Genomic DNA, 12,297 nt, shown 5'->3' on the forward strand with positions numbered 1-12,297 from the left:
TTGTTTAAGTTTTGGGGCCAGTAGTAAAACTATTATTAGACTCTTCCTCATCAAAAGAAATAGTCGGTTGTTTGGATTCGGAGAGTTAATTTTTCAAAGGCTCGTTTGATTCCGCAAGAAAAAACTAACTCCGAATTTATTTTATTTCACTTATTTTCTTAAAAACGATTTCCGGACATAATGATTTTATTTCGCAAATTTAATATTTAGTATTTTGATTTTACTTTGAATTCGAACTGATTGTGAGTGTTGAATAAAAACGCGGCTGCGAGTGAACATCGAAACAGAGAATGGAATTTAGGTTAACGAATGACATGGCTGTGTTCAAAAAAATAAAAGAAAAAATACCAACTCCTCCAAATTAACCAAGCGTGTGGCGTCGGTGGCGAGGTCGTAAAAAAAGTAAAAGGAATAAAGCTCGGTCGTCACTTGGGTTTAATTGAACCCACGGCACCCCAAAAAACTTTACACTGCGCAACCCCGCGATACAAAAACTCACTTGGCCTTTATACGAATTACACGAGTATGCAAATTTTTAAGTTTTCCCTAACTTCTATGTCATTTTTTATGGAGGAAAATAACTAAATTTGTCCGAAATGTAAAAAACTCTATTTATAGCTGATTTGTTTTTGTATTTCCTGATAGTAAAGTGCCAGGTGTTACTCTCATTTATACGGATTTACCTCTGATAGTTTGTTAGGATTAAGTCGAGCCAGCGATTTCTGTACCTCTTACTGGAACGCATTTCACGTTAGTAAGTGCATTTATTACAGCTTTGGACATTCTAAACCATGAATATATTGTAACAACTTTAACTTTACTATTAAGTTAAGGATTATATTGTCACTACGAAATATTTTAGTTGTATACATTTTATCTAAATACAGATGAAGAAAATAAGTCAACAATATAAATTATAAGAATTACGTTTATAAAAAATAAATAAACAACAAAGTAAAAAATGAACAATGTAAACTTTTGGTGAGAAACGTTATGATGTAATATTAGCGACGAGAAGAAGAGACGGTTTCAGAAATTTTTTGCACAATTTTTTTTAATATCCTTTATTAAACATCTCTGCGTTCGAGCCCGAGATTCCACTTTTAATATCGAAGTTTTCATCGCTCCGTAATGAATACACTCAATGTAATGAAATAGCCGCTTGTAATATAATTTTTAAAATCTATATACTTGGACCCCGAGCCTGAACGAGCTCGAAATTGTACAGACAAGAATCCAACTCAAACCAACCGTAAATCGTGTTCGTGTCGTTTTCCACGAATAAAATTTCAAGTATTTTTACAATAAGCACCGTACAAAGTTAATTAAATTCTTCCCTGCGTGTGCAAATAAAACATAAAAGAGGTTGCCATTAACTACCAACCGGAAAAGGAACCGAAAATGATGGTGTTGACAACTCCATTGTCATAAATGTCAGTTCTTTAAAACCGAAGATAATATCGGGTTTTTAATTTTCGGTAAAGTTAGAAAATTTAATGTGTATTTGAAGATTTTAAAGATAAAAGATGGAACTTTCGTTGCCCCCAAAAAAGGAGCTTGCTTATAATGAAAAAAGTGAATTGAGCATAAGGAACACTTTTGAAGGTATCGAATTGAAGGTTTATCTATTATTTTTAATATAAAATATTGATCGCGGATAAAATATGAATACGAATATCCCTCTGGCGAATTCCACGAAAATAAATAAATGCATATATCGACCATGCATTATTAAATAACGCTGAACAAATTCCGGCATCGACGAAAAATACGGCATTGAACAAAACTCGTAAAATATAATTATATTCCGGTTAACTCATACGCATTGTTTAAATTTACAGTGCGCAGCGCTATAGCCGTACGCTATGTGTAATTCCATTGAGTTTGTTGCAAATTAATTTTGGATTTCATCAGTAATAACTTTCGAACAAAAAAGTTAATAAAAACTTGCCCAAAAAAAAATCTAATAGGATTTTTGATTTTTTTTTTCATTTTTTGTAATAGTATCTATAGTCTATTTGGTCCGGAACTTATCCAAGTGAAACCGGAAAATAGGCCATTAAATAAGTACAATTGCGAACGTTAGCGCAAATATCTTTTCAGCTCATTTCAGCTCACGCTGTAACGGGGGGGCCTCGTTCAATTGTCGATGCTGCGGTTGTGTTAAATGTACTGTGGGGCCGCGATGACTAAAAACAAAAACTCATTGCGCAATGTAACGCGGTTAATGTTTGGACATTATTCATGCGAATTTGCCAAATTAATCACTAAACATTTTTTTTGTTGCATTCAAATACATATCCCAACAATGCTATTTCCTAAAACCATAAACCAAAATCTCATTAATACAAAACTACTTTATCATCATTTCCAAATGTACAAGTTTAAATGTTAGTTAAAATTGCTATCAAAATATTTATTTAATCTCATATCTGTTTTAAAATTTATCCAATTCCTCTTCAAAATCACAACAATCGTCTGGATTTATTAAATATTCTCTATTTGATTTAAACTAATTAAAATATAACACAGGGAGGGGCAGAACTCAGTCCCTGATTTGACGGGTTAATTGTAAGAAATGATTCAAGATACATAAAAAAGATTTTATTGCTTAAAAGTACATATAACACGGTTTTTTTCACAATGTTTTGAAAATAATATCGTTCAAGTGGCGGCTTTGGCGAGCAATACACATGTTGAGCCTTTGAAAGATGTTTTCGGCCACTCTTCAGAGTATATCTAAATTCCACCATTGACATCCTCAATCGCCACCTTTACAGCTTCAAGAATTCGAGGTCATTCGAACATCAGAAAATCATCGCAGAAAACCTGCTCATTTCTCTATTCGGTCTGGGCGCCCTACGGTGATTTTCTAAAATTAAAGACTACATTCTGCCCCACTCTATATTACTCCAATTAAATAGATTATTGTTAGTGAAACATTTATTATGCATCATTTAAATTGAGAACATATGTCAACGATATGTGTGAAGTGCTTAACTTTATGATTTCTAGGTTCGAACCATTTTTCGTCAAATTTATTGCTTCAGAAAAGCATTCCAGAAGTGTTTATGTAGAAATTGTAGATATGTTTGAAGCATACTCAGAGGTGTTCGACGTTGTCATAGAAAATATTGCGTCTATCATGGAAATGGCTATTACGTCAATGTCACGTTTTGCAGTTATTTTGAAATGATATGCTTAGCTGCAAGACTTCTTTTGAAGTCTTGCTTCAAGTCTTGCTTTTGAAGTCCAAATTACTATATTGGTGCTTTCTCCACTTTGTTACCACGATTGGCAATATTATAGCTGATTACCATGACAATTCTTTGTGATGAATCAAGATTTTGAGCTATTGTTAAAATTGTAAGTTATATGCAGATTGGCAGGAAAAATTAATCTTACCTCCAACTCTCGCAAACGAATCAATAACTAATTACAAAAAATATAGTAAAAATCTAAGGTTTATGGATTAAACAATTTGTATGGATGTCAACTTGATGTAAATTTCGTCGGGACTTGAGGGTTCAGCAGCTTCTGAAAAATTTACCATTACCTCACTAGTGCCAGGAAAACAACGTATTTAGTCCATAATTGGAAAGATAACGGTAAGAGAAAAATACCAAAATAAATAAAAGGCTTATTGCTAACAGTAATCTAAAGTTTTATGAAAATCAGCTTCAAAAGTATGCGAAAATGTAAAGCTCCTACACCACTTCGAAATTCTCAGTGTCGATTGCAAAATTTTCTTAGAGGTCTGAAAGATGCATTGAGGTAGTTATTGCCACGACCATTGTTTTTTGTTCATTTATTTGTAAGGCATAGCTGTTGGCTGAATGTTACAGAGTTGTATAAGTTCCTACCACCTGCGACAGAGTTCTGGAAACCATGTCAACGTCGTCCGATTAAGCGAGCAGTTGTTTAGATTTATTTATTGTCTTTCCTTACTGCCTTTTCCATGCTTATGTTGTTATTTATTTAACAGTTATTTTTTATTTTTATGTAACAAATATTTGGTTTGACGTCAATCTACCTGGCTAGAATCCACTTTGGTAATATGCTATTTTCAATATACATACAATTATTCTGTATTAGCTGTGTCAAATATCTCTTGGATAACTTTGGAGATCGCTACTCTGATTAAAACTAGTACCAAATTATTAGTCATTGTTATTTCTGTTATGCAGAAAAATCATGAATTACTTACAATCATTAATGGATATTCTAATTATTAAATCAGGGTTCCACCTTTGACATTTTTGCCGAGTAAGATTCGTGCTTAAAATGCAAACGTAAGCATCTTGGTGAATTTGGAAGATTCCCTTCTCTTTGCCCTTTCTCTGCGGTAGAATAGTACCATTGGAAACGTGTCTCTTAACGAAAATCGCCTTTCCGGCATGCGGAATTGAAAATTAATGGATACCGAGAGGACGAAGGCGGCGCTATAGCTCTGCTTGTTGTGTTTTAGGGTTGCCGTTTTGCAAACAGCCGCCGCACCGCCCTCCTCCTTCGCTCGAACTTTGCGATACTTAAAATGTAATCTACCGGAGAACAGTTCGGGATCTTATCCCTGGGCAATAATTTGCGCTTTAATGCCGATGAGCTCTGTGGAAATTTATTGCAGTTTCGGTTAGCGCAGTAGCGCCCCTTGCGAATTATCATTTTAGTCAACCGAGAAATACCTTTCTAATTTCTTTGATTAAAAGTATTTTAAAAAAAATTTTCACGATTAAAAATAAATCGTTAACTTGAAGACGTCTTATCACCAAAATAGGAAATTAAATATTAAGCCAAACAAAACACTCAACCTTATCCTTGAGTGGTAGAGATAAATGGATGTTTTTGTAAGAGTACTTCGACCTCGACAAACCATTTAGAGACAACACAATCGGAATACTAGTGCAATTCGAACGAATAACACAGCCTCACCAGTACAATGAGAAAAGTTCTATCGTTCTTACACCTTCTGTTTGTACCACTTTTAGGAAAATACATCAATATCGAGAGAACTTACGAACCGACTTGGGAAAGTTTAGACACACGCCCTTTACCGGAATGGTACGACAAGGCCAAGGTGGGCATTTTCGTACATTGGGGTGTTTATTCTGTGCCTAGTTTTGGATCAGAATGGTTTTGGATTAATTGGAAAGGTAACAAATTTTATTATTAATACATCAATCCGAAATATTTGTATTCCGCATAATACAAATTTCAATTCTAGGTCGAAATATTTCAAAATATGAAGAATTTATGGAAAAAAATTATCCACCAGGATTTCAATATCAAGAATTCGCCAGAGATTTTACCGCTGAATTTTACGAACCGGAAGAGTGGGCGAAATTGTTTAAAGAATCTGGCGCTAAGTACGTCGTTTTAACCAGTAAACATCATGAAGGATACACTTTGTGGCCGTCTAAACAATCGTTTAGTTGGAATTCGATGGATGTAGGTCCGCATCGTGATCTTCTAGGTGAATTATCAAAAGCGGTGAAAAGCGAAGGTTTGCATTTTGGTATTTATCACTCTTTAATGGAATGGTTTAACCCAAGATATTTATCGGATAAAGAAACCGGTTTTCTAACGTCCGAATATGTTGAAAATAAAGTTCTTCCTGAATTAAAGGAGGTTATAACAACGTACGAACCGGATATAGTTTGGTCCGATGGTGAATGGGAGGCACAATACACTTATTGGAAATCCACGGATTTTTTGGCATGGCTTTATAACGAAAGTCCGGTTAAAGAAAATGTTGTAGCTAACGATCGATGGGGTTCGGAAATTTTGTGTAAACACGGCGACTTTTATACTTGTGCTGATCGTTTCAATCCCGGTGTATTACAAACACACAAATGGGAAAATTGCATGACTATCGATCGGTATTCGTGGGGTTATCGTCGAAATGCAAATTTTGAAGATTACATGACAGCTTATGAACTTATTAAAACAATGGTTGAAACTGTTAGTTGCGGCGGCAATATTTTAATTAACGTTGGTCCTACAAAAGAGGGCACAATCATTCCAGTCTTTCAAGAAAGATTGATGCAATTGGGTGCTTGGTTAAAAGTTAACGGAGAAGCTATTTATGATTCAGTTCCATGGAAAAAACAAAATGATACTTTGCATCAAACTTGGTACACTTCTAATGATATGGGTGATACTGTTTATGCTATCAGTTTAATTTGGCCAACCGGAAATGTTATTCAATTAGCTTCTGCTGACGAATTATTTGCTAATTCTACAACTACCGTGCAGTTATTGGGAAATAACGGAAATTTGGCTGTATGATATTTCAAAATTTTATTATTATTATAAATACATTGTTTCTTTTTTTAGTGGACCAAAACAGTTGATGCAGTTAGTATTGTCTTACCAGACAAGTCATCTGTAAAAGTGGAATATGCCTGGGTGTTGAAGATAAGTAATTTCTCGTAGACGAAATATCAACATTTTGATATCTTTAATAAATTTTTGTTTCAAATCCATTAAAAATTGTCAAGTTTTTGCAAAACCTAAAAGAATGGATAGACGTTTTTGAGTTATTCGAAAAACTTCCAAATAAATACGCCTGATTTCCAATATCAATAATAGAACTACAAAGAGACCTTTCAAATGACCGGTTCATCGCATCGGCGAGTTATAGGTTGAATTGGCCGACACGCAAAAGTGGTCTAGGTCTGTTCTGTTCGGTCCGTTACGTTGGCGGCAATGTAATTATGGCACGCGGCGGTGGTTGGTTTTCAAAATGCTTTCAACGGGGTTCGGACGCTTTTGTTCGACGACCAAATGACCGCATCACGAATAGAAACGCCACAGAATGAAAGCGCCCCGGTAATTATATAGAAGGCGAATTGAACATTTTCATTTTAAAAAATTGATATTGGGTCGATATTGAAATAACTAAGTAAATGAATTTTGCGTGGTATATTTAATTAACTTTGACGGAGATTTTGCTTTGATGTGATTCATTTCAATAAGATATTACATTACGTAATTATGATATTCATTTGATGTATTCAATAATAAATTACGCGTGTGAGAATTAATTTAATAGTGAATTTTAATAATTTTCGCTTTGTAAAATATTAATGTAACCGGTGTAAATTATTAAAGTTGAAAATCATATGAGAGTCACCTTGTAGCCGTTCTGTTTCCATTTTCATGTTTAACCCAAAACTGCCAAGAATAATTCCGTATGTATCGCAACAAGAAGAACTATACTACACTCAACGTAGGTAACAATTTGGCTTAAAATAAGACAATAGAATTTACTATTTCCCTTTTTAGCATCGCCTCATTTCTCCTTCTAATTTTGACATGTAGATACAATAGTAGGTACTGGGTTTGTGTTGAGATCGCGTTACGCAGAGTTGAGAGGAAACCGCTGTAACATCGCTTCAGGACGTTAATATTCGAAGCAAAGTGGTAATCCGAGAAGATAATTGCTTGTTGCGATTTGCTCTCGCGCCGCTTCCGGTCAGGCGCTCTTCCTTCTGCGTGTAACGTTATCAACATCGCGCGCAGCAGCCATATTATTTCTACAATTCCGTCGTTTACGTCCGGTTCCAGGTTTTGCTAGAAGCGAAGTTTAATTACCGCCCTGAAAAGCAATTTTCTCCACAACAACAACCAACCCGTCGTTGTTGTCGAAATTCTAGAATTATAAATATCAAGAAACCATTCTAACCCCGGCGTTCATTTCATTCGCCGGATTAATTTAAATTTGACGTGAAATATCGATATCAACGTACCTATATTGAGACTTGATTTTTCTTCAGAGACGTCCACGAAGCGGAAATGAAAAGGGAAAATAAAGGGAGGAGTTCGCTTAAAGACGCGAAACATAAAAAGCTTGTTGCAACGTTATAATGGCAATATCTCGTAGTCCTCCTCCCGTAGTATCCATTACCATAAGTGGGCTGGGACGTTAAAAGCCACAAAAGCCCCAACCGTCTCTTCTTCTCCACATATTTTCCGATTTTTCTTTAGGAACGAATCTTGAATTTCTTATAATTACCTATTTGAAAGATGATTTTTATGACCAAAAGATATTTCTGGTCTTCATTGACGTTTAAGATATAATTTAAATATAATAAATCACAAGACCACCTTTTTGTTTGAAAGATATTTTCCATAAAGTAAGATAAATAGGTAAAGTTTGCAAAAAGAAATATTTAGCTAAATTAAATTCAACACTTTATCATCTAAAGTACTTTACTTTAAAAATGTTGAAAAAAACAAAACAGGGTTTTTTCACTTTTAAATATACTTAATAGTTTAGGGAAGTCCTTATATAAGTTGTTTAAATAGTAATTAAGTCAAAGTGTATTATTTTCATCGCCAGAAAAAAGCTCTCCAGTTTGTTTTAAAATTGCCTTTCAACTTAATTACCGATTTTTAAACAACCTATTCCTTTCAGACGCTTTCCCAGGCTTATAAGAAAAGAAAAATCTTAATCATTAAATTTCATTAAAAAATCTTTATATTGAAGTGGTTGGATGAAGATTATTAATATCTCTCTACTTTTTCTACGGGAAAACGTACCTTAGGAATAGTATCTAATTGAAAGTCGAGCATCATCCGTTATTAACATAATTTAATCTTTGTGTATGTTTAGTAAGTGTCTATCTCTAGACTGATTATGTTTCACATTTGCAACAGACATAGTTGAATGAATTTGTCAATAACATATCGCAAAATATATGTATACGACATATATTTGAACTTGATTATCAAACATTGTAATGCAGAAAATGAGAAATTCAATGACGAGAATAAAATGTACCGAGCAATTTGAAAAACCAAACGTTGTCAATCGTTAAAAATTGAAAATAGCGTTCGATAAATTGTAAAAGTAGCCTGAAGCTACATTCATCGACCGTTCCGTTTGGTACGTGGCTCATTAAAATCGAATTGTAAACAACAGTTACACCTTGGGGCATTTTTGGTTGTAACAACCTGAATAAAATACATTCCATTGATGATGATAATCAAAATGAACCCATAAAAAAACTCTTATAGTAACAACATTATCTAATTTTTATACTAACATATTTTTAAAGCACAAAAAAAATATTTACTGTTTTTAATTGGCTACAGTAAACACAATTTTTTGTGGTTGTTGATGTGGGGAATGATTTTCAATTTTGCTGTTTAAACATTCATTTTACGCTAAAAATTTATGGATTCCCTTAATTACTGGAAATCGTAGAGAATTACCGATAGATAATTTATTAATAATTAATCAATAATGTGGCTTAAAATGTTTGTTTTAATGAAAAATTAAGTTCGGCGTTTAAGTTATCTTTTTTACGTTTTAAAAAGGTACTGGTGTATATTCCAGACAGGACGTCGCGCCCTTATTTCTTAATGTAGGTAAAATAAGGGCGCGATGTCGGGCATAGCTTATTTCTATTTCTTTTTAATTTAATATTTATTTATTTGAAACATAACTTTGATAAATAGATAACGGGATTCGACAAATGCAATTATTTGACATATTTTGATTAAAACCACATTAAAATTCACCCAGCCGTTTTCGACATAACAGCATCCTACTAAACCGCGATTTTCTGCGAAACTATGGATAATATCGAAAGAATAAAATATATCCCTCGTTAAGAACACATCATTCTACCACCTGTTCAAATTTGAAATCTTTTCGTCGGATAGTTTTTGAGAAAAAAAGTTGGACAAAGTTGCCGGCTCCCTCAATAATCGGGTACTTTTTTCATTTAACTCCCGATAAAAAGAAAACCGCGGAGCCGAACATTTTCAAATCAACATATCTTACGTAGAAATGTTCAGTAATTACAACAAACTTTACCGCAATTCTTTTCATCGATCAGTTGCGAAGATATCAATCTCTAAAGTGACTTTTGGCACAGATAGTAGTAGTCATATTTTCAAGACTCTGATGAGTCCTGTTTCTAAAACTAAACCAGTTAACGAGTTTAAAGATTTGAGGACTATTATTATCTTCCTTCTGGTTTTGTCTAAAGTGTTAGAGAAGATTATGGCGGAGCTATGAAGATCTTTTTTAGATACTTATACTATTTGAGAAACAATATGGTTTCAGGAGTAAGTATAGCTGTGCCATAGTACTTTTTGACTTAATTGATGATACACAGGGTGTATCAAATACGAGTAAAAAAAAATTGAGGGTTTATAGGTCTTCTCTTTCTAAATAAAAAATTTTTATAACACAATGTAACATTCTTTGTCCTTCTTAAGATATGATACGATAAAGTTAAGGGTTCACAAGTTTGAGTACTGCTGGTTAAAGAATTATACTAAGCAGGCTTTGTTTTGCTTTATAATGTTACTAAAATGACGTTTGTTGTTGTAATTTTTTGATTTGTCTACAACACAATAAAGATTATTATTATTATTTGTACTTTGTTTCTAGTTTTGTAATTTTGTCGTTTTTAATACAATAAGCAAGTTTATTTATTAAAACCTAAATTTTTGTAAATTTTCACATTAACGAGTGATAAAACAGAAGTGATAAATTTATTCGTATAAAGTAAACAATCTCTAAAAAAATATCTCAAATATGACTTTTATGTGTCAAATTAAAGCTATATACATAAACAAAGCTTGCTTAGTATAATTCTTTATACAGCAGTACTTAAACTTTCAAACCCTTAACTTTATTGTATCAAATGGCAAAGAATGGGACATTGTGTTATGAGACTTTTTATTCACAAAAAGGGGACCTATAACCCCTCAAATTTTTTCTACCCGTACACCCTGTACGTAGAGCTCTTGATGCTGATAGATCTACTAGACATTTTATATCATGAAGGTCATTCAAGATTGGCTTTTCCATTTATTAGCTATTCGTCAATTTGTTGGTGTATCTGATTATGCTCTTTCTTTGTTTATGAGTTATCTATTTGATTGGTTAAAATGAAGTCATTGTTCAGATGTTTTTATCGCAGGGTCTGAAACGGTCATTTTAATTATTATGATGTGCTATTTGGTTCATGTTGATCCTGTAAGAATTTAAGAAGTCATGTATCGCATGTTTTGTTATCCAGTGATTGGCTGAATATGCGACAGAAAGTTGAGGTTCATTACTTGTCTTTAATCTACGGTCTTATTACTTCCTGCAAGTCGCCTTATCTCACAATCAATTGTAAAATTACGTTCAGAACGGATGATCATAACATGAATCTCTGGCAAAGATTTTGTTTAAACATAGCTCCTCAAAATTTCAGTGTTCATTTTCATATCAGGTTGCTCATTTTTGGAGTTCCTATTATACAACCTTCAAGATTCTAATGAAGTCATTTGAAATTGATAACCTTACATGGTTTACTATAATTTGTAAATAGAATTTCTCAGCTGATTCAACATTTTCATCATGTTAGGCAGAGGATAGGTGTTATATTCCAATTTTTTCAACCTAAGTCATTTTTGTATTTCCTCCTTATGAGATAAATGACTGATTGTGGAAAATAAAATTTTTTTATATAACAACATTAATGATTATGGACCTCTTCTTGATCCACCACGTTGATGTCCGCGACAACAAGGAAAAGCAGCAGGTAGCACGACGACGCGCCGTCGCGACGTCCTGCGCCGTGAGGCCGGCGTCGTTCGATATCAACGCCGTCGACCAGTGCCGCACAAACCTCTTCGGCGTCGGGTGCTGCTCGGCTGATCGACTTCGTGTGCACGCGCCGTGACGGTGTCACTATAACTAAAAAGCACAAGAACAACAATAAACGGGGGAGCAAACCTTCTCGATCTCCGTCTTTCATCCCCCGTTATTTTTTTTCTGAAAACCTGAAAAGAAACCAAAAAAACATACACGGTGCCAAAGAATATAATATAATCTATATTAGAAATAAACGGAAACTGTCGAAAACTTACCTTCAATGCTCCTCCTCTACCTCCTGCGGTATTACTTCAGATCTTCTTAAACGAGAGAAGATAATAGTATAAATTGAAAAACAATTTTATTTTGAGATAAAGGGTTGATTTTTGTAACATATATTGTTGACGGTTTGGTTTTTTGATTGATTGATGCCAGTTGTGGTTTGAGTGCGCGAAAACATAACCAGTGGTGATGAAGCGGGTGTCGGTTCTTCGGGTGATGTACTAAGTTGGGTTGCAGTGGTTAAAGGGGCGGCCGCCACGTGCCAACGGGTTGCGTCCAAGGAAGAGGAACGCGTTACCACAGTGCGGGTGCCGGCAGGCCTCGTCGCCAAGACTGGACATGTACCCCCCGAAAGGGGAACCGCCGCCGAAGAGAAGGCCTCCATACCCTCCACGGTAAGATGTCAACTAAAA

The 12,297-nt window shown here is 34.3% G+C and overlaps 2 protein-coding genes across 3 annotated transcripts in view; both read left to right on the plus strand.

Annotated features, from left to right (window-relative positions):
• The first annotated feature begins 1,425 nt into the window (after window positions 1-1,425).
• LOC111420962 (alpha-L-fucosidase-like) lies at window positions 1,426-6,489 on the plus strand. The gene is made up of 4 exons (XM_023054066.2): window positions 1,426-1,605; window positions 4,986-5,150; window positions 5,222-6,279; window positions 6,334-6,489. Exons 1-4 carry the CDS (start codon window positions 1,527-1,529, stop codon window positions 6,430-6,432), a joined length of 1,401 nt encoding a protein of 466 aa, XP_022909834.2. The 5' UTR covers window positions 1,426-1,526; the 3' UTR covers window positions 6,433-6,489.
• Window positions 6,490-11,635: 5,146 nt separating this feature from the next.
• LOC111420900 (zinc finger protein 541) overlaps window positions 11,636-12,297 on the plus strand; it is a 158,564-nt gene continuing 157,902 nt past the window's right edge. For both annotated transcript variants that reach the window (XM_023053956.2, XM_023053953.2), the window contains exon 1: window positions 11,636-12,279. The gene's annotated coding sequence lies outside the window, so the exon portion shown is untranslated. The remainder of the gene's footprint in view (window positions 12,280-12,297) is intronic.

This window comes from Onthophagus taurus, chromosome 7 (assembly GCF_036711975.1).
Source record: "Onthophagus taurus isolate NC chromosome 7, IU_Otau_3.0, whole genome shotgun sequence".
In the NCBI taxonomy this organism is placed as follows: domain Eukaryota; kingdom Metazoa; phylum Arthropoda; class Insecta; order Coleoptera; family Scarabaeidae; genus Onthophagus; species Onthophagus taurus.

Coding starts and splice junctions, on each gene's coding strand:
- LOC111420962 (XM_023054066.2), top strand. CDS start 1,527: ATGGAACTTTCGTTGCCCCCAAAAAAGGAGCTTGCTTATAATGAAAAA. Junction 1,606..4,985: donor CATAAGGAACACTTTTGAAG/GTATCGAATTGA, acceptor TACCACTTTTAG/GAAAATACATCAATATCGAG. Junction 6,280..6,333: donor GAAATAACGGAAATTTGGCT/GTATGATATTTC, acceptor TTCTTTTTTTAG/TGGACCAAAACAGTTGATGC.